The 22,883-nt window shown below is 30.5% G+C and overlaps 1 protein-coding gene across 4 annotated transcripts in view; it reads left to right on the forward strand.

Annotated features, from left to right (window-relative positions):
- Positions 1-22,883, forward strand: part of CDH19 (cadherin 19) — a 230,725-nt gene that overhangs the window by 103,835 nt on the left and 104,007 nt on the right. For 2 of the 4 annotated variants that reach the window (XM_074274253.1, XM_074274226.1), the window contains exons 2-4: positions 6,709-6,923; positions 8,447-8,764; positions 12,646-12,940. In XM_074274253.1, coding sequence (XP_074130354.1) covers positions 8,570-8,764; positions 12,646-12,940 — 490 coding nt within the window. In that variant the 5' untranslated portion in view covers positions 6,709-6,923; positions 8,447-8,569. The remainder of the gene's footprint in view (positions 1-6,708; positions 6,924-8,446; positions 8,765-12,645; positions 12,941-22,883) is intronic. The other 2 variants (XM_074274235.1, XM_074274243.1) reach the window with 1 other exon arrangement.

Below are 22,883 nucleotides of genomic sequence, written 5' to 3' on the forward strand. Positions count from 1 at the left end.
CACACTTCCCTTGGAGTGGAGGAGACTCTTTTCTTGGTATTTGCTCCATTTCAGCTAAAAAAAAATGAAAGGGACCAGTTTAGCCTTTGCCAAAATTTCCTACTTGTCTATTTTTATACTCACCCTACTTCCTGGTCACAGGGATTTCTCCACTGACCTTAAGTCAGTTGAATTGCTGATTGTAAGTCCTTTGTGCATGTTGGGCACCAGAATGTAATGTCCAGGCTAACTCTTTGGAGGACTCTACATAAGCCAGAGTACTTTGTCTTTAGATGGAGAAATGAAGGAGGCAGGGGAGCCCCCATATGTTTGGTCAAAGATGGAGTCTGTACTCTGGAGTCTGGAGCCTGAACTCTTCTCTGTTTGAGAGCACCGAGGCCAAGAGAGCTCTGTGTTCCTCCCTCAGCCCTTAAATCCTTCAGTAAAATTAGCAAAATTACCTCACTATATCACATCAAGCTGAGCGTCCATAAGCACCATGCTGTCATTCAAGAATAACTTTTCAGAGTTCTAGCCCACTAAAATTTCCTCTTTCTCTGACTTCACAAAAGGTGTTTACAAAGTCTGGAATGTAGTCCTTCCAAAATTCTAACTCTTAGAACTTTGACCTTGATTCAAAGTTCAGCCCATATGTCATCCCTGCAAGAGGAAAAAAAATGCCTTTGCTGCTTTCATTAGATATTAATGCTCTTTCTGTCTCTGGATTTTAGCATGCATTTCCTGTTTAGAATTTACTTCCCTCTATGTTCAGTAATGTATAAGTTAAATACAAGTTTTTTTAAAATTAACTTTTAATCACACTTCCCATTTACTCTCTTAAGAGTTTAATAAGACTTAGCAATTGTATTTAAGAATTTTGAGCACATAAGGGAAAATATTTTAAGAATAAAAGTTTGGTTACAGTGTTGATGAAGTATTTCAGAATCTTATAAACCACTTATTTGGAGTATATGATGCATAATTTATCACATGATTAAAATTATGAAGATGTTTCTAAACCTTTCTAATTTCTGAATATCAAGTAATATTAAATAAAATAAATAAATAAAATAGCACAATTAGTTATGTGTATTAATATTAATGTGTGTGCAAGAGAATAGAGTACATATGATAAAATTGCTAGGTTAAAGTATTTGGAATTTGAAGAAATTATAAAGGGCAATTTGTGCAATTTGTGATTTATTTTAAGGATAAGGGAAATTGAGCCTCAAGGAATTTAAGTAACCTATTGCTCATGCCCTATCTAATTCTTTTGGCTCCCAATCCAAAACTTTCTACTTTATGAAATTTTCTCAGAAAATAATAACTGATGTGATATAAGTAATGCTTAAAACTTAAAAAAAAATGCTTTCCATGATTTTATTTCATGCTTACGATATTAACATGAGATAAAAATGCAAATATCCCTATTTAAGTGAAGAGGAAGCTGAGGCTAAAAATGGCTAAGTAATTCATTGTCAAATTACCATATCATATAACATGAAATTATACAGTATTTTATATTATCATATAATATTTGTAAAATGTTTAGCATGTTACCTGGCAGATAGGAAATACCCAATGAATTCTTGTCTACTCCCTCTTTGCCCCTTCATGGTCACTCACTGAAGTACAAATCAAGATTTGAACCCATGTTTTCTTGATTCTATGTCCACCATTCTACACTGTTATTAATAAACTGTATATGTGTCATAACATTAAATAGGAAAAAATAGCTATACAAATTATTAAAGGAATGCTAACTAAGAAGGAAAAATAGTTTTCCCCCTTATTTATGTGCAAGCAGATTAATAAGGAGTTTATTACAATAATATAGAGGGAATGAAATTTGAGTTAGAATAGTGATAGTAGATGCAGTTGGAAAAGAATAAATGTAAGAAGAAAATAAGAAGTTGAAGATGCAGAGTTTCCCTTTAACGTGGCTGTGTTTTAGTATATAAAAAAATTTAAATTACTCCAAAGTTTAAATGGTGCTCAGAAGGTAAAGAGAATAAACATTGAATGAATTTTGGGGTAGGAGCACAGAGGGTGAAGTCAGTTTTGGACAGTATTAATGTTCTCAACTCATTTTTCTTGATTAGTTTATTTTTCTCAAACTCCCTTATTTTCCACTGCTATTTGACTTACATGAAGAAAGACTCCAAGATTTGAGTTGCCACATGCAAAAGGGCAATTCAACATATGTTTCTGGGGAAATGTTTTCAGATAGACATATGTGAGGTTTTGGTATAAAAGGAGAGAGAGCAAGCTGAGAGGAAGAGCCAACCTGAATATAGGAAATTGTTTTGCATAATATTGCATTCTGGAATTCTATGCCAATAAATTCCCTTCTCTTGTAATAGTATTCTATACTTCCTTATTTCTATTTCCCACTTTTAGTTTGCAATTTGTCTCACTCAAAGATTAATCTTTCAATTAATATTTCACAATTTATACATTGTTAGTTTCAAAATAACATGAAATTATATTTGTAAAGCAGTTAGCTCAGTGCCTGGAACCTGTCCATTATTTTTTTTTGTTCCTGCTGTTATCTGTTCTAATTAGTGCGATTAGAGAATTATTTTTAAATGAATCATATGGTTCATATATTTTGAGCTAGGTACCTTAGAGGATACCTAGCTCATGTCCCATCATTTTGCAGATTAAGGACTTGAGGATCAAGGAGTGAGAGTAGAATAGGTGAATTGACTTTCCCAAAATCCTATGAGTAAAAAAATGGGATTGGATGCCAGGAACTCTGACTACAAATCCTTTTTTGTTTGTTTGTTTGCTTTGTTTTGTTTTGTTTTGTTTTGTTTTCTCCTATTCTAACAGGCTACTTCTTAATCTTTCCATCATTCTCATAAAAGTAACATAAGACTGAATTCAATTCTTTGTTCAATTTAAAGAGCACTAACTCCATAAACAGTTTATGCATATGTATAGAAATAACAAAGTTTACAACCTAATTACTGATGACACTACAATCTAGGTAAATTTCTTTCCTACTAACCCTGCCGAATTTTGTGAATATTTTCTCTCATTGTCCTTCTTTCCTCTCTAACCAGCTGACCATTCTTCCTCTACTCCCACCCTCAATTCCTAGAAAATTGAAATATTCCATGCATTTGCTATGGATGTAAAATTTGCTTATAATAACATGGGTTTTTGTTGTTTTTCTTTTCTTGTTTGTATTTTTTTTTTTTGTTTTTGGTGATGGGTTAACTGACTTGCTCAGTTCCTCTGACTCTAGGGCTGGTGTTCTATCCACTGTGCTACCTTGCTACTCCTTGTTACATATTTGAGGAGGGATAGTATCTTACTTTGTGCAAGTAATATAGGGTTCAAAGTTATAAGGTTTAAAGGAGCTACAGATGTAATCCATTTCAAAGCCAGGTTTCACTGAATAGTGCAGATGATTCTATTTGGATTCAAAATACTCATAGAATAGTCTTGACTTTGATATTATATGGGCATAATTAGGTTGCTTGACTATTCAAATCTCATTGATTTGCTCATTTCACTCAGCATCAGTTCATGTAAGTCTCTCCAAGCCTCTCTGTATTTATCCTGCTGGTCATTTCTTACAGAGCAATAATATTCCATAACATTCATATACCATAATTTACCCAACCATTCTCCAATTGATGGACATCCATTCATTTTCCAGTTTCTAGCCACTACAAAAAGAGCTGCCACAAACATTTCGGCACATAGAGATCCCTTTCCCTTCTTTAGTATTTCTTTGGGATATAAGCCCAGTAGTAGCACTGCTGGATCAAAATGTATGCACAGTTTGATAACTTTTTGGGCATAGTTCCAAATTCTTCTCCAGAATGGCTGGATTCTTTCACAACTCCACCAACAATGCATCAGTGTCCCAGTTTTCCTACATTCCCTCCAACATTCATCATTATTATTTCCTGTCATCTTAGCCAATCTGACAGGTTGTGTAGTGGTATCTCAAAGTTGTCTTAATTTGCATTTCTCTGATCAGTAATGATTGGAACACTCTTTCATATTAGTAGTTTTCATATGATATAGTTTCAATTTCATCATCTGAAAATTGTTCATATCCTTTGACCATTTATCAATTGGAGAATCATTTGATTTCTTATAAATAGAGTAAGTTCTCTATATATTTTGGAAATGATGCCTTTATCAGAACCTTTAACTATAAAAATATTTTCCCAATTTGTTACTTCCCTTCTAATCTTGTTTGCATTAGTTTTGTTTGTATAAAAGCTTTTTAATTTGATGTAATCCAAATTTTGTGATCAATAATGATATCTAGTTCTCCTTTCATCATAAATTTCTTCCTCCTCCACAGGTCTGAGAGGTAGATTATCCTATGTTCCTCTAATCTATTTATGATCTCATTCTTTATGCCTAAATCATGGACCCATCTTGATCTTATCTTGATATATGGTGTTAAGTGTGGGTCCATATGTAATTTCTGCCACTAATTTGTTGGTTTTTTTTTTGTTTTGTTTTGTTTTGTTTTTTAATCTATCTACTCTGCTGTTTGCTTCTATTTTGTAAAAGAGTTCATCCCATATGTCACTTACAGTTATGATTTTCAGCTCTGTATTTCCCTCCTATTTGCTCCCCTGTATATACATTTTTTTCTCTCTTTCTGCCCAGTCCTTACATATGTTTCTTTTTACCCACCCCACCAATTATCTCCTATAACACCTTACCCTTTATCTTAATAATGCTTTTTTTTTAATCGCACTCCTCCCACTACCTTTTATTCTATTCTCCTTTCGCTTCTTACTTTTTTTCCTGATGTATCTGCCTCTCTTCTATCTTGCCACTACCTTTTCATTCCTCAATTTTTCCTCCTACTTCTTCAGAGATTAAAGTTATTCCCTCTTAGAGGCAAAACTGATGAGATCAAACTTCACACAATGTTCATCCCTCTCTCTTCTTTCCTTCCTTTGTAATAGGGCTTTTGTGCTTCTTCATGTGATCTAATTTGCCCCATTATATTTCTCCCTGGGTCTTATTCTAATACAGACCATTTCCACTTCTTAATGTCTTTAACTATGTTATCATCATAACATGAGTGACCCTGGGGAAGTCCCTTAACTCAGATTGTCTTGCAAAAAAAAAAAATGACCAAAATAATCACATTTTTTTTCTGTTTTCAATTGTGATTATCTTATCTTTATTAAGGAGAATTATATCTTTTTCTTGAATGTCTTTTTCTACCAATATTATTGACTAAATCCTTTTTGTGGATCTTAATTTTTCTCATCAATCACATTCCATTTTGAGTTATGGCATTCTTTATAGCATTTTTACAAGAATGTACTATTTGTATAATCATTCTCTATTATTTAACCTTTCATCTTCTACATATTGTTTTCTTTTTTTTTTTTTTTTGAAAGCAGAATTGAATGGAAAGTATCTTATGAATCCATTAAACTATCTTCAGAATTCTTCCATTTTTTTTTCTCTTCAGTTGAATATTTTCCCCCTTTTTAAAAAGGAATTTCTACTTAATTTTCTGCATTCCCTCGTGGATTTAATTTTTACCAGAATCTCTGAACTCTTTGAAAACTCTTTTCACTAAATATATGATGCATTTCACATTCTGGATTTTCTTTCATTTTATATCAAAATTCTAAGAAGGATTTCACTTCCTTGTATAAGTACTATCATTTCCATGTTACTATCCATTGTCTCCCCATCAGTTAGAATTGATCCAAAAGAAAATTTCCCTTTTGTCATTGTTCCATCTTTTGAGGAATAAAATTAGCATTAAGAAGTAAAAGAAAATTTTAACTGGTATGCTTTTAGAAGCAAATTCTATCATGTTTGGTATCATTGCCCCAGTTAAACTATTTTATTCAAAGTCATTAATCATCCTTTAAGTGCCAAATATGATTCCTTAATCTCAGTCTTCATAGCTTTGTTGAACATTTGGGCATCACTTAACTATATTAATCACTTTTCTTCTTTCATCCTCCTGAGTTCAAATCTAGCCTCAGTCATTTTTATTATGTAAGGGATGCTGGACAATTATTTAAACAGTTTGTCTTAGTTTCCTCATCTACAAACTAGGTGAAGAAGGAAATGGCAAGTCAATACAGATTTTTTGCCAAGAAATTCCAAATAGCATCACAAAGACTTGGAAACAACTGAAATGATTAAACAAAGCAACAATTCCTCATCTATATGTCTTTTTTGTATTTTCACAATTGAAGTAAATGACACTATTGGCCATTGCTAATTAGCTGTTATTCTCAATTAATGTTTCTTGATCACTCACAGACCATACTATGCATTAGCTTAACACTAAAAAAGAACCAGGGGCAGCTAGGTGGTACAGTGGATAGAGTACCAGCCTTGAAGTCAGGAAGATCTGAGTTCAAATATGATCTCTTAACACTTCCTAACTGTGTGACTTTGGATATGTCACTTAACCCCAACTGCCTCAGCAAAAAAAAAAAAAAAAAAAAAAAGAACCAATATAATATGGACACACTCTCATTGGCGCTAAATTCATAGAGCAAAAATCTACCTTATACTTTTGTCTTGTCTCAAGGAACAACTCACCAAAATTTTGAAATTGTTATACAAAGATATTTTTCTTTTTTTCCATGCACATTAGATTCTAACTGAAAACTTTTGATTTGAGAATTTTTCAACTTTATAGCCACTTTTTTGTTCATTTATTTCTTTTTCTTTTTTCTTTTTTTTCTTTTATTTTCAATATACTAGAGCTACAAAGCTGCTTGATTGAATTGAAGAAGTGAATTTCCACATGACATAAGTACAATCCTCATGTCATTGGTTGACTGCTTTACCTCACATTATACAAGCAGGACATATTGAAAGCTAGAATTGAAGTCTGGAAGCAAAAATATAAATTCCAGTTTTAAAAATTTGTTATGATGTCACTATTTCCTTCTATACTAAACCAGACAATAACGAAGGTAATAAATACCAAACTAAGCCTATATTAGATGTATTTTTTGGGGGGGAGGGGGGCATTGTGGATGACAGTAATACCTTTTAGTGACTTACTTTCTATTTTTTATTATTTTTATTTTCATCTGTTATCAATATGTTATGGTTTTATTATTGTGTTAAGTTGGTGATGGTGCATAAATTAGAGGAAACTTCTTACTCTGTCTTCTTGTTTGAAGTTTTTATTTTTTTTCTAAAACATTTAGAAAAAGCACATTGAAATGGATGCTAGAATATTATCAAGTACTCACTTATTCTCATTATTCTGTTATTTTTTCTATGATTTTTAAACTTAAGTTTCAGTCCAATTTCTAAACAACTCAGATGCTTTTGAAAATTTATGTTTTATAATGTATTTTATAAATTTTATTTTTATATTTTTATTATAAATATATATATATTATTATATAATATTTATGTTTTATATATAAGGCTCCCTGCTGTTGGGAAAACTGAGTTCAAATCCAGTGTTAAATACTTTCTAATTGTTTGAACATAAGCAAGTCACTTAACTTCTGTTTGTCTCAGATTTTTAAATTAGAATAATATTAACACCTGCCTCATGTGTTTTTTATGAGGATCAAATGAAATATTTGTGAAAAGCCTTTAGATTAGTACCTGATATAAAGTAGATATTCTTTAAATGCTTATTCCTTTTTACTTTCTTTTTTAGAAAGAAAAAAAGTGTTTTATATATACAATTCCTAGAACATAATAAGAATTATATGAATGCTTACGACTTTATTTCCCCTTAGCACATAGTTGAAGCTTGTAATATTTTTATTAATATAAAATTTGCAATGTTATAAAATAGCAACTTCTGAATAATGCCTTATAAATGAAAGTGAGCAATTGATTAACTCCCTTTTTTCCTTTAGCGTTTCTCTACATAAAAGGAATATTTTATATCAGCAATTAAATTGATTATTGAAATCTTAAAGCTTTTAAGAGATTGTCCATTGATTATGTAAAAATATGTCTTGATATAAATTGTAAAATCATATAAGGAATTTCATCATTCTTGAATAGGAATTAGAATAGGTAGATAATGCTTCCCTTCCCTGCCTTTTTAGTAAAACAAACTAATTTGAGGTTTACTGGCACAGAAGGCAGAAAGTAAGCAGATTTAAAAAAAAATACAAGCATTAGTGTCAGCTACCATTCAGAGGTGCTCTTCCAGTGTCACTTTCAAACCTTCAGGCATTTCAATGACCACATCTCAAAATGAGCACTGCCTAAGCAGAAATACACAATTATTTCATTCATATTATGACTACTCTGCACAATACAATTCCTTAGTATAATTTGGAAGATGAATTAATTGAATAGATTTTTCCATTCTGTCATATGTTATTTTGAGAATTGAAAAAGAAATGGAATGATAGAATTATATTTTCTAAAAACGTTATGTATAATGTGTGTGAAAGGGTGTTTAACTTTTCAGAAATGTCATTCCAAAACAATTATTTTTTCTCTTTTTCTCTTTTAGGAATATGGTGAAAAATTATTTTAGAAGCTTATAAAATAGGTATTTGCAGAAGGAGAGAAATACTACTTTACTTTTGCCTACTGATTTCTCATAGGAGTATCTGTACTGAAAAGACACTTCAGCATGAATTGCTATGTGTCACTACAATTTCTCTTGGGACTGGCTCAACTATGTCCCTGTCATACAGATATGACCAACTCTAAAATGCATGAGATGAAACAGCCACTACAATCTCACCTGAGAGCAAAGCGGACCTGGGTGTGGAATCGTTTTTTTGTGCAGGAGGAACTGACAGTAACTGAGCAACCTGTGGGTCGGGTATGTTTGTTGTATTTCAAAGTAATAGTAGAATGAACTTTTCACCAAAAATAGATGCATGTAAGAAAAAAAAATATGCTAATGATTTAGTATGACTGAAATAGCATGCATTGAATTGCTAGAAAGAATTAAGTGCCAGGAGAATTCATACTTCAGATACGTAAGCAGCACAATTATACATCAAATTGAAATAAATATCCTGGAAATTCATTTTCAATTTTCTAAATAAAAATGCTCCTCTTATTTATCAACATCTGCCAATTTAGTGATGCTAATTTTGGCAGTGAATCAAAGCAACCACACTGAGTACAGTACAGTTTACAGGCAGTATTTAGTATGTTTTTCTATTACACTAAGTAGCACTTGATTTATCCATCATTAATTTTTAATGAAACAAACTAATATTGTCATCTTTTTACAGCTAAAAATCTATAGGAACTTACTTTCCCATAATTATAGTATAAAATTTCTGTAGTTATAAAGAATATTTATTTTCACCCTCTCTCATTTTTAGAATGTATTTTGAGAAAATTAATTAATGAAACATCTCCCTATCTGTATTATTTTCTTTATCATTTAGTTTTTTTTTTTTTGTTTGTTTGTTTTTTAACAGAGGTAATTGCAGCCTATAGATCTTTTGCCCTTTTCTGTAAGACATTTTCTAGATGAATGAACTGAAATAAGTTAAACCACTAATTAACTAGCACTAAAATTTAATTGGGCCCAAAGGGTGAAGTGTTCAAAATTCATTAACTCTCTTTTCGCAGCCTTTTAGAAGAGTTCCTGTACTCAAATGGTGTCTCATTTTAATAGGAATGTGCATATATGTGTAACTAAACATGAATAAATTTAAGCATGTACAAGGGCAGCTGCTTATCCTGGGGCCTTAGAAATTCCCAAGGAATAAAGTTTGAAACATATTTTACCTCTTGCTATTTGTTGCTTTCTTACTACTTTAAAAAAAAATTACTAGAGCACTATATAGTTGTTTTGAAAAACATTACAATTATCATAAACCAACATGTCTTCAGGAATGGGAAATGTAATTGAGGCTTACAGTTAATTCTTGATGTAAAAGTAGTATATGTTATCTTGTCACCGGACAAAGTAAAGGGTTACCATCAACTGGCCACCTTGAATAAAAAAAGACACCATGGAGAAATTTATCAACATAAGCTCAAAGACAGGTTGTCATTCTCATTAATTCTACATTGTTTTAGGATGCACATCCACCACAAAAACCATTTTGCTTTACTTCAGATAGTATTGACTTTTGCTTATACTCCAAGCTTCAGCCAGTCCTTTAGAAAATGGTCTAGCATACAGAACAGTTTCCACCAACATCCAATTCAGACTTTAATAACATGCAATATAGTCTTAACTAACTGATTTAAAGCTGAGCAAGAACACCTGTGATAACTGAAAACTTATTAAAAAGAGGAATGGCATTACTTTATTCAATATCAGGACACATCCCTTTTTATCTATTTCACAAAAATGATTTGGGTTAGAAGTAGCAATTTTATATAAAATTCTACTTTCTAGTGCTGTTTTGTAAAATTTTAGTACTAAATATTATATTGTGTAGTCCTAAGCTTCCTAAAATTTTTGCACTCTATAGAGTAGAATATATGTGACTTCTATGACTTCCATACCATTAAGATGCTGTGATTGAAATTAAATTCATATCTGAGGCATAGGATCAAAGAAGGCTTTGTAAATAAGGTATTTATTTTCTCTAAAACATTCTATAGAAAATCAACTAATTAATGTGCCTAGATCATAACATAAATAGCTCATAGTACTTATCTCTCTACCAATTATGCAATTTTGATTCTCTTAACACCTCTGGGAATATTAAACCAAGTTTTAAAAATGTATCATTAGAATTAATATACTGAAGTGTCATGTAGTGTGTACCTTGGTTATTTTGATAGAATGTGTCCATTTCATTTTTCCTTGTCATTCTGTGTTCCATGTAGACACAAGCTTTGTTTAAAAGTACAATTGTAACAAATAGTAAGTTGAATCCTCTCCTGATTTGTCACACTTTCACTAGTTGATAGATATTCCTAATTTCTTTAGATTATCATTGCTTTTCAAACTGAGATCAATTACTGATTTGATTATTTTAAGGCTTTCTCCCAGATAACATAAGTTCTTTTAAGAACTATTCCAAGATAATAGAATGTAAATAAGGAGCTTTCTAATGTGATGGCTTCTTTGGTATTGTTATTATTTTGTTTATCTTGTAATTCTTCAGGACTTCTAAGATATAAGGAAAGGTACATTAATATAAGGTGATTGAATAAACTCATTCATGTAAAGCCAAACTGTAGGAATCAATTTTTTATCTTGTATATATTTCCAAATTTATATTTTAATTGAAAAAGTTTGGAATATTTCATTATTCATTACTGTATTGCTAAAATTAATGAAAATGTCAAAATTTGACAAATTTTATTATTAAACACCTTCAATTTTATAAATTATTTATATTGGTCTTTCAAATAATAATACATGTGGTATAATGGGGAAGAAAAACTGCAAGGGAGAAAACAGGATAGTAAAGAAAAACCAATATTATGGGGAAATACTTCTTTTCTATGCAAAACTTAGTGAGAAAAAACTTAGTGAGAAAAATATTAATTTCTTTTGTATCATTCTCTTTGTTGAAATAACATACAATTCAATAAATATTAATAATAAATTATATATAATTACATATATATTATATATAATTACATATGTTATATTTTGCAAAGTATTTTATGTATATTACCTAACTAGATCCTCAAAACCACCTTATGCAGTAAGTGCTATCACTATCCCTATTTTATTGATGAGGAAATTAAGTTTCAGAGAGTTTGTAATTTTCTCAGACACAGTAAGGATCAGGTAAAATTTGAATCTTAAATCTGTTATCGTCATCCTCTTCCATACATCAAAGTTCATATCTACCAACTATATACGAGATGCTGCTTTTCCAAATTTTCTAGTGAGTATCTTGTCCTCTAGTATTTTTCCAGGCACAGGATAATTTTTCAGATTATGCTAGAATGCTGGATCAAATTCTGGATATCAATGACTTGTATCCCTTTACTGACCTTGAAAGGAAAGTTGAACCACATTTTGAAATCAAAGTAATGCCAAATTTGAAATAGTCTGGCTTGTGGAAAATGAGTTCTCCAAAGAGGTTTTAATTACACATTTAAAAAATGTAATTAATAGATAAATACCTTCTTGAATCATTTATTTAACTTTCACAAATGACAAATCTTCTTGACTCTATTGTCATTATTTTCTGAACAACTCATTCTTAATAAAAAAATAAAAAAACTCTTTGTTATAATACTCTCAATAATTTATAATTTCATATAGCACAAAATGATTTGCATATTTGAAGTGATCCACAAAATAACTTTCTTATGCATGTATGGAAAGCATCATTATGCACATCTTATATATGAGGCAGAGGGAATTAAAGTGAATAGTCCAAGACAAATATAAATAAAGTGATATTGCTTAATTTAAATACGAGTCTCTGACTCTATATCATATAACCTTTCTACAATGTGTATACAAGTATAAATTTTGGGAAGAAATGTTTTTAAAATATGCTTGTGAAAAACTGTTATCTAAAGGTGAGATTATATAAATTCAGAGAGAATAATCATGAAAAGATTAGGTCTTGGTGATCAAACTTTTAATAGTAATATATAACATTATTGGTTAAGATATAATTAGACTCATCAGTGGGTAGAGCATCCACCTGATAGAAACAATGATACTTAAACTTGAACTGAAATTCAATGAAATTCTAAAATACCCCTCATTTGGATTTAAATATAAACTAAAATATTATCTTTTATCCCTCACAGCTAAGATCAAATCTGGATAAAGGGGATGCATCTTTGATATACTTGTTGTCTGGGGATGGAGCTGGGAGTATTTTTATCATTGACAACAGAACAGGTGATATAACCGCCATAAAAAAGCTTGATAGAGAGGAGAAAGCCTACTACAAACTACGAGCCCAGGTGCTAAATGTTAACACTGGGAAACCTGTGGAACCAGAGTCTGAATTTGTCATCAAAGTTCTGGATATCAATGACAATAAACCACAGTTCCTAGATGGACCTTATGAGACCTGCATACCAGAAATGTCTCCAGAAGGTACTGTACGTCTAATCTAATGATAATAAATCTAATCTCATGACAATAGATATTTATTTTTCTAGGTATATATAAAATAAGTAATATTTGATGAGAATTCTAATGCTTCTTTAAAGAAATTTCAGTAAATGTGTAGAAACAAGACACATTAAAATGTGAGTACATAATAAAATATAAATAAAATATGATCAGTTCATATTAGATATGCTAATTGTCTTATTGTGTGGGCATGGCATTCATGGGGAGGGTATAATGTTTTATAGAGGAAATGACATTTAACAGCTTTTGTTAATTCAGAATTAATTTAATAGTAGAGAGTAATGTAAGAATAGGGAATACATATTAGCAAAGGAGAGGGAGTGTTGGAAATGCTTATTCAGTAGAAAGTAATTAGGTAAATTTCAGTCTTGAGTGTAGAATAAATGGCAGAGAAGCTACAAGCCTGCAAAAAGAGATTTAAATCAGATTGTTAAGAGCTTGAATGACAATTTAAGGAGTTTGAGTTTTGTTTTCTTGACAATGAAAAACCATCAGTGTTTTTTAGAGCCATAAAGTGACATAACCTTATCTAGAGTCAGAAGAGCAGGATTCAAATCTAGCCTTAGATACTTAATAATTGTCTGAGTAAACCACTTAATCTTTATTTGCTTCAATTTCCTCCTTTATAAAATCAAAATAATATTATCATCTCCTAGGGTATGAGGATAAAGGAAATACTATTTGTAAACTACTTTGTAAATCTTGAAACATTACATAAATGCTAGTTTTAAGTAGATATGTGGGATTAAGGATAAGAAAAAAATCAAAGATAATTTTAAAATCATGAACTTTGATTACTTAAAGTATTATTGTAGCTATGATAGCACTTGAGAAATAGGAAAGAGGAGAATATGATAGAAAAGATGAACTCGGTTTTAAAAATGTTGAAATTGAAGCAACAATGGGATTTTTTCATGTATTCTAAGTATATTGAATTCCATCACTGAATATTAGGATAAAAGATTGGGATATACATTTGAAGTTATCATTTCATAGAGGCTGAATTGCCAAAATCTTACCTTTACATTAAGAGTATTAATTTTCCAACTGTATTCAGATTGGAGGAAAGAGAACTTGAAAGCAATAAGTGGCTAAGAAACTATTAAGATAAGGAAGAAATAATAGGAAACTGAAGTGGGAGCATAGATTAGTGGACTGTGATTAAAATGAAGTAGAAGATAAGAAATATAGCTCAGGAATTGTGCTTTAAATATGTAGCTTAGTGAAAGAGTAGCTTGAAGTCATGAGAATGGATGTCTTTACCTGCAAAATATGTGGAGACAGAGAAAAATGAAGGTAACCAAGAATAAAAGAAAGGATTGAACAATTTTTTTTTCACTTCCATCAAGGATTCCAGTTTGATATTAAAAGTCCTTCATAGCATAGTTCTTTTACTTTTCAAGTCTTCTTAAACCTTAGTTCTCAACTTCAGCCATGTGACTCATTGTTATTCCTCCAACAAGAAACAACTCCCAACTTCTTATATTTTCAGTTTCTATTTCCAAAACTAGAATTACTTCTCCCCTTCTTATTAATTTCCTAGATTTTGTCACCATTTTTATATTATAGCTATTCTCCAAAAGACTTTTCTTTACTTCTTCAATGCAGATACCTATTTTGTCCATTTTATAATGTATCTCAATTATACAAAGTTTGCATATTATGTCCCTCATTAGAAAGTGAGGAGTTAATTATATAGTTTTTTTTTCATAATTGTTGATTCCCCCCCCCCTTTTTCTTTATTTTTTTGTATTCTCAGGGTTAACAAAATACCTGGCACAATAAGAAATTAAAAACTGAAAAAATAGGCTCTGGATTTAGCAATTACAAGACAATTTGTGGACATTGATATAATAGTTTTAGTAGAATAGAAGACAGAGAAGGACTGAAGAGGAATATATGACAAAACAATGAAGATGGCACATGTAGAGTAATCTTTCAAGAAATTTGTCAGTAATAGTTAAAGAGAGAATTGTAATTTTAAGTAGTAGAATGAATAAAAGAATGTGTAATGTTTTTTGGTTTTGTTGTTTGGTTTTTGTTTTTTAATCAGAGAAAGCTGAATATGGTTGTAGGTAAAGGGAGAAGAACCAGGATCAGTGACTGATTATACAAGAATAAGAAGGAATTCATAAATAGAATGTAGTTGGGGAAGTTATATAGGAGAGATGTAGTCAATACTAAGAGTACTTTTGGACTGGTTAGCTTTGACTAGAATGATATTCCTTTCATATTCAGAAGAGAGAAAAAGAAGCAAATGAATGAGGACAAAAAGAATGCAAGGGAAATGAGGAGGAGGAATATTGAAATAAGACATTTCAATTACCTTGCATCTTGTGAAGATTCTTCTTGGACCACATATAAACTTAGTATTAAATGTAACATTATGTATTTTGATTTAAATAGATTGATACTTTAAACATATTTTTGCTGTAATATCTTAGATTGGTAAGGATTATATATTTGCTGTTTGAATCAGAGGAAGCAGCATGCTCATTTGTTGTAATAGGTATGTGTGTGTCCCAGAAAAGACATCCACATGGTTAAGGTTGGGCAACTCTGAATCAAGTCTGCCTCTGAAAACATTAAACTAAGGTCATAGCCATATCTTATCCTATCCCCAATGGATTTATTGTCTACTTTGGGGGCTAAAATTTCAGATAAATTTATATAATCTTTATGAGTAGAGCCTAGGTCATCTTTGATTAGTATTATATTTAAAATGAAGCATTTATAAAATTCTTTTAAGTATTGTTTTGATGAATTTATCATCACAATGATTACATTCTGTAGATTTATTTGGTGTTAATTTCTTTTACTTTTTTTTTTTTTTGGTCATTTAAAAGTCGATTTTCTCATAATCTAACATTTTTTAACCTATCTGGATGTATTAAAGTCTTTTAATGTAGAATATTAAAAGCAATAAAAAAAAACATACACCCATAAAGTTTTTATGTTTTAAAAATACTTTTAGAGTGTGTGTGGGAAAATGGGTGGCAGTGTGTGTGAAAAACTGAAGAAATAGAAATTGCTTATACATTAATACTCAAACAATTTTCAATCCAGAAAACATATAAATGCTGCTACTTAAAGGTAAACATAAAATTAATTTTATATTGCATGTGACACAAATCAATTTTGAAAACCATTAAAATAAAAAGTCTTAATTTTAAGATATCATAATTAAATTATTAATCTAGATAGGATCCTTAAAAATAAATTTGATATTCCTTTTTAAAAGAAAGGATGTTCTATAATGTTTCATGTCTTTGTTATAAATTTCAAAATGTAAAGTTAAATTAAATTCTGTATTCTTCAATTCCCTCTAATTCAACAAAATTTGGTACTTTGGTGCAATAATCATGATAAAAGTTTTTAGCACTCAGAAAATAATAGACTGAGTTTGGGATCAAATCCTTCCTTTTGTCTTTCCAAATTGGTTTCATGTAAGTTTTTCAGGAAAATCCTGACAGATTCTACTGTCTTAGTAAGCTATTTTCTTGGTCAAATTGAGTTAACCTCTGCATCAAGTTTATGAGAAACAGAAGTTTCAAAATTCACAGAGGGGCTAATAAAACTGACCTATTTCTGAAGTGAAGAGGGGAGAAGAAAAAAAGTGACAAACATTTTTAAAATCCTGAATGACACGCAGAAAAAATCATCTCTCTACTTATTTCATTTTATGTTTCTAGATTTGAAAGTAATAACATCTAAAATAAATTTACTTGAGAGAAAACAATTGCTTTCTGTATTTTGGAAATGAAATTAAGCCTAATTTTAGCCCATTCTAAATGGTAAAAGTTCTATCTCACCCCTACTATTAGACATTGTTTTAATCAATAATGATACAATTAGTTTTGCAGATAAAGAAATATATACCACTTTAATCTAAACATTTTGTTTAATTTTAGGGGAATCATAAGAACAGAGTTGGGCCAAAATACTGTTCTACTATTAACTGTAGACTATTTTTAAGTAGCTCCTTATTCACAGAAATTGTTTTTTGAATGAAGCTCACTCAGACTATGAGTGGGTGTAGAGAACTAATTAAAGCGTAGTGAGACTAAAGCTCTTTACAAAAAGTACTTTTCCTCATAATTTATTCATAAACTTGTTCTATGGAAATGTCTTTTCCCTTACTAATGATAGCAAAATAAACATTAGTATAGCAGCAAAATAAATGATACATTTTTGAATCCAGAGTATTATGATTCTCAGCTATACTAAAAAGTATAAAGCTAGTTTAGTGTGTGATAATAAAGAATTCTTGGATTCAGAATTTAACACTGTCACAGATTAGGGAGTTCCCCTAATGCTTACTGGATTCTTCTAAGATTTACTTGATATTTGAATGAATTTAAATGCAGAAATTTAATATTTCTTTATTATTAAAAAGTTCATATGACTCATGTAATTGTTGGGGATTTCCAGCCTTATGGTATGTGAGACAAGGCTTGGGTGAAGTCAAAGAATTTACTCAATTTCTAAAATAAAAAGTAAAAGTTTATTTTAAATCACTGAGAGATCTCCATGGACAAAAACTCCAAGATGGGAGTAGAGTGTTCTGTCCTTTTGGTACAGTCAGAGTACTTAGTTATATGATCAGAGTTAGGTCTTGGGGGCTTTTGAGACAATAGACTTCAGTAAAGTTATAGAAGGTTTGATTGGTGATAGTTCAAATCTATAGAAAGCTTTAGTGGTGCATTAATTCACTTCTTTTGAAAGTTAAGTAGTGGTACTTAGCTTTAGTTCAGCTCTATAGGAAACTTGGGTAGTGTCAGCTGAACTCTATAGAAAGGTTAATTAATGGTACTTAACAGAGGTGGGATTGGCTTCTAGGTTAATAGGATTAAATTCAAGGTAACTGACTTCTGATTTCCAGCCTCATAATCACTACATGACTAAGTATTCTATGCTAGCTGAAAGGTAAAATTACAAACTTAGCAAACAGTAATAATGCACTATTGCATTTGAATGAGACGAAATTGGAGATATCAAATATCTTTTGCAGTGTCTTAAGAAAAATGCTGTTGGTTTTGTGAATAGTGTTTCATATTATTATGAAAGATTTAATCTGATTACCCAAAATGTAGAATTTACTGGGGGGTAAAAATAATGTAACTCTAAAAGGAGTGACTAGCTTCTGGAAGCCAAGATGGAGTAATAAGGAATAAATTTTTGTAATACTCTCAAGTTTACTTCTGAGCATCCATAAAATAGTATCTGAAGACAGATCCTAGAATATCAAAACCAGCAAGGAGAGAGGGTGAATAATATTTTATCTCAGAAAAAATGGAAGATGAGCAGGAGGGATCCACCATGTTTAGAGAAGGAGGGATAGAGAGTGGGACAGTCCCTGACAGCAAGCTTCCCCATTAGGTAGCAAGTTCAAAAAACTAACAGAAGGTCCTCAACTCCACTCTAGTGGAACAGGCAAAACTCAGTACCAAAAGTTGTTTTGTGCCTTAGTAAAGTTTTAGAAAACCGTGGAAAAATTTACTTGGACAGTTGGTGAGCAAAAGAAGCAGAGTTGAGAATGCATTGGACACAATAACAGCAAGAATGTGTGATGATCAGCTATGAAATACTTGGTTCTTCTCAATGGTTTGGTGATCCAAAGCAATTCCAATAGACTTTGGACAAAAAGTGCCATCTGCATGCAGAAAAATAATTATAGAATTTGAATGTAAATGAACACATGCTGTTTTCACTTCTTTTTATTTGTTTGTTTTCCTTTCCAATGTTTTTTCCCTTTTGCTCTGATTTTTCTCTCTCAATATGATTCATAAAGCAATGTGTATTAAAAATAAATGTTTTTAAAAAGAAAAAAAAATCACATAACAGAAAAAGAAAATCTGGGAAAAGAAATGAGTTATGGAAGAAAAATATGAAAAAAGTCAATAGTTTAGAAAAATACCGAAAAAAATAGAATTGACAAAATGAAAAGGGAGCTATAAAATCCAATGAAGAAAACAACTACTTAAACAATGTAATTTGGACAAATAGAAAAGGATGCATACAAGCCAATCAAGGGAAACAGCATCTTAAAAAATAAAATTGGACAACTGGAAGTTAAAGACACTATGAGATATCAGAATTGATCAAACAATTTTTTTAAAGGATGAAAATGTAAGATACCTCATGGAGAGGAAAAAGCCCTCCACAACAATTGACTTGGAAAATAGATCCAGGAGACGGAACATCAGAAGTGTAGGAATGTAGAACTACTTGAAATCATAATCAGAAGAAATACTTGGACAATATTTTTCAAGAAATTATCAAGAAAACTCTCCTCTTTTTTATCATATTGCAATTATGTCCACCTAGTCAACAAAGAGAACTGGAAAAATAGATTAAATTTAATTGAAACCTAAATGATCTAATCATAAAAATAAGTGAATCCAATACAAATTATAGAAATAATCAATAATTAATTAAAGAGAATGACAAGAATGAAACAATAAACCAAAATTTATGGGATGTAGCCAGAGTAATAGTTAAGGGAAAATCAGTTTTTCTAAATTAGTAGAATAGAAATTAGAATAGAAATATGAAATGAAATAGAATAGAATGTATGAAAATAGAAAAATGAAAGATCAATAAATTGGACTGGCAACTAAAAACTTGAAAAAGAACAAATTTTAAAATTGCTCTTGAGCAGCAAATTGAAAATTCCAAAAATCAAAGGTGAAGTTAATAAAATTAAAAGAAAAAAAAAAACACTTAAAACTATTTATTTTTAAATAAAAGAAAGCTAAATGTCTAGTAGTAAAAATAAATCAGTGAAATAACCAAGAATCTAGAATTAAAGCATTCATTATGAATTATTTTGTCCAGTCACCTGCCAATAAATCTGACAATCTGAGAAAAATCCATGAATATTTAGGCAAATAGAAATTTCAAATAACACCATCTTAGAAAAATAAATTGATCAAGTTTTTAAAGAATTCCACTGTGAAGGAAATGATTCCTAGGGCCAGATTGGTTCATGAGTAAATTCTATCCAACATTTAAAAACAATTGATTCCAATATTATTTAAAGTATTTGGGAAAATAGGTGAAAAATTATTCCTACCAAAATCAATTTATGACCCAAATATAACACTAATATATAAATGAAGAGGGGCTAAAAAAACAAAACAAACAAACAAAAAAAAAAGCCCTAAAAATTAAATTCTATAATGAATGCAAACATTTTGAATACAATTTGTTGTAAGGTGATTACAATAGTATATCACAAAGACTATACACTATGATAAGGTAAGCTTTATAGTAAGAGTGCAAGGTTAGTTCAATATTAAGAAAACTAGAGTCAAAATTTATAATATCGATACCTAAATCACAGAAATTGTATGATAATCTCCATAGATGCTGAAAAAGCTTTTGACAAAATACACTATTAAAATTCCTATTAAAACACTAGAGAATATAGGAATAAAAGAAATGGTTCTTAAAATGATAAATGGTATCTTTCTAAAATGAGTAGCTAGAGAATCAACTAAAACACAGCTTGAAATAATTAACTGTTTTAGAACAGTTACAGGATATGAGTTAGACTGACATAAATCATCAACATTGACCAACTAAACCCAGCAGCAAGAGATAGAAATAGAAATTCCAATAAACAAAGGTAAATAATGAAAAATATATACTTTGTTTTAAATATAAATATATTAATGTTTACATATATGCATATATAATAAAATCATATCTAAACAATGGGAAAAATAGAACTTGCTCATACGAAGACAGGCGATATAGTAAAAATGACATTTCTATTAAATTTAATTTACTTAATCAAACTACTAAAATTATTTTATAGAAAACTTATATTTTTGAAAAAAATCATCTGGGAAAAAAAGGTCAAGAATATCAAGGGAATAAATAAGAAAAATAAATCAAAGGAGAAAATACTGCCAGCAGTCAGAATGTAACAATTCAAATATCAAGTAGCCATAGTCAGGATTATGTAGGACCTAGTAGCTTCCACTTTAAAAGATCAAAGGACATGTAGTCTGTTATTCTGAAGGCAAAAGAACTTGAAATGCAGCTGAGAAGCAGTTACCCAGCAAAACTGAGCACCATCCATTAGGGGAAAAGATAGACATTCAATAAAAGAGGAGAATTTCATCTATTTCTGATGAAATATTTCAGAGCTGAATAGAAAATTTGATCTTCAAATACTCAAGAGAAGTATAAAGGGCAGAAAGGAAAGAAAAAAATAATGTTCTTTTAAAAGCTTACAAATCTATAGAAGAAGGTAATATGTTTAATTTTGAGATCTGTATCTCTGTTATAGGCATACTTAGAGGGTATAGGTATAATTCAATTTTATTGTGAGGGTTTAAAAAATAAATTATAGTAGAAATGGTAATATTACTGGAAGAAGAGGAAAATTGAATTAAAATGGGGTAAATTACATCTCATGCAGAGGCTAATAAGACCTATTGCAATTGAGTGAAAGAGAGGAGGGAGATGAGCATTGTGCAAATGTTACTCTCCTCAGATATGACTTATTTGGGATTCAGAGAATATCAAACACATTTACCTTCATAGTGAAGCTTGTTTCATCCTATAGGAAAGTAGGAGGGGAAAGGAGAAAGGAAAGAGGAAGGCTAATTGGAGGGAGAAAATAAGTAGAAGGGGAAAGGTATAAAAAGGGAGGCTGCATAAGAGGAGAGCTGTTTGAGGGAGGGGCCAATCAGTGATAAAATACTGGGGAGGAGGGAAAAAGGGAAAGGGAAGAGAAGAATATAACTAGAGATAAACAAGATGTTAGGAAATATAGAGATAATAATTTTATTTGTGAACATGAATGGGATAAACTCTCCCATAAAACAGAACTATATAACAAAGTGCATTAAAAGCCAGAATCTTTTTGTTGTTTACAAGAAACTCATTTAAAGCAGAGTAAAGCATTTAGAATAAAGATAAAAGGCTAGAGTAGGACCTATTAGGGTTCAGCTGAGGTTAAAAAAAAAGAAAAAAAAAAAGAAAAAGCAGGGGTAGTGATCCTGATCTCAGATCAAGCAAAAGCAAAAATTAGATCTAGTTGAAAAAGATAAGGAAAGAAACTACATTCTGCTTAAAGGTATAGATAATAAAGTTACATCAATATTAAATATATGTGCATCTAGTGGTATAGCATCTAAATTCCTAGAGAAGTTAAGAGTGCAGAAAGAAGAGGCAGCTAGGTGGCACAGTAGATAAAGCACAAGAGCACCAGTCCTGAAGTCAGGAATACCTGAGTTCAAATCTGGCCTCAGACACTTAATACTTCCTAGTTGTGTGACACTGGGCAAGTCACTTAACACCAAATGTTTCAGGGAAAAACAAAAAACAAAACAAAACAAAACAAAAAAAACAATGCTGCAAGAAGAATTAGGTAAAAAAAAAAAAAAAAAAAAAAAATTATACTAGTAGGGGACCTCAACCTTGCTCTCTCAGAACTAGATAAATCGAACCACAAAATAAATGAGAAAGAACTTCATGAGGTAAATAGGATTTTATATATATATATATATATATATATATATATATATACACACACATATGATAGATCTTTGGAGAAAATTGAATGGGGATAAAAAGGAATATACTTTTTTCTCACTGAGTACATGGAACTTACAAAAATTGTCCATATACTATAGCATAAAAACCTCCAAATCAAGTGTAGAAAGGCAGAAATAGTATATGCATTTTTTTTTTCAGATCATGGGGTAATAAAACTTATATGGAATAAAGGGCTATGGGAAAACAGATTAACAATTGGAAACTAAATAATCTAATCTTAAAGGATGAGTTGATGAAGTAACAAACTATAAAAACAATCATTAATTTCATCCCAGAGAATGACAACAATGAGAAGACATACCAAAATTTGTGGGATGCAGCAAAATTATTA

The sequence above is a fragment of the Sminthopsis crassicaudata genome, chromosome 1 (genome assembly GCF_048593235.1).
Source record: "Sminthopsis crassicaudata isolate SCR6 chromosome 1, ASM4859323v1, whole genome shotgun sequence".
Classification (NCBI taxonomy): domain Eukaryota; kingdom Metazoa; phylum Chordata; class Mammalia; order Dasyuromorphia; family Dasyuridae; genus Sminthopsis; species Sminthopsis crassicaudata.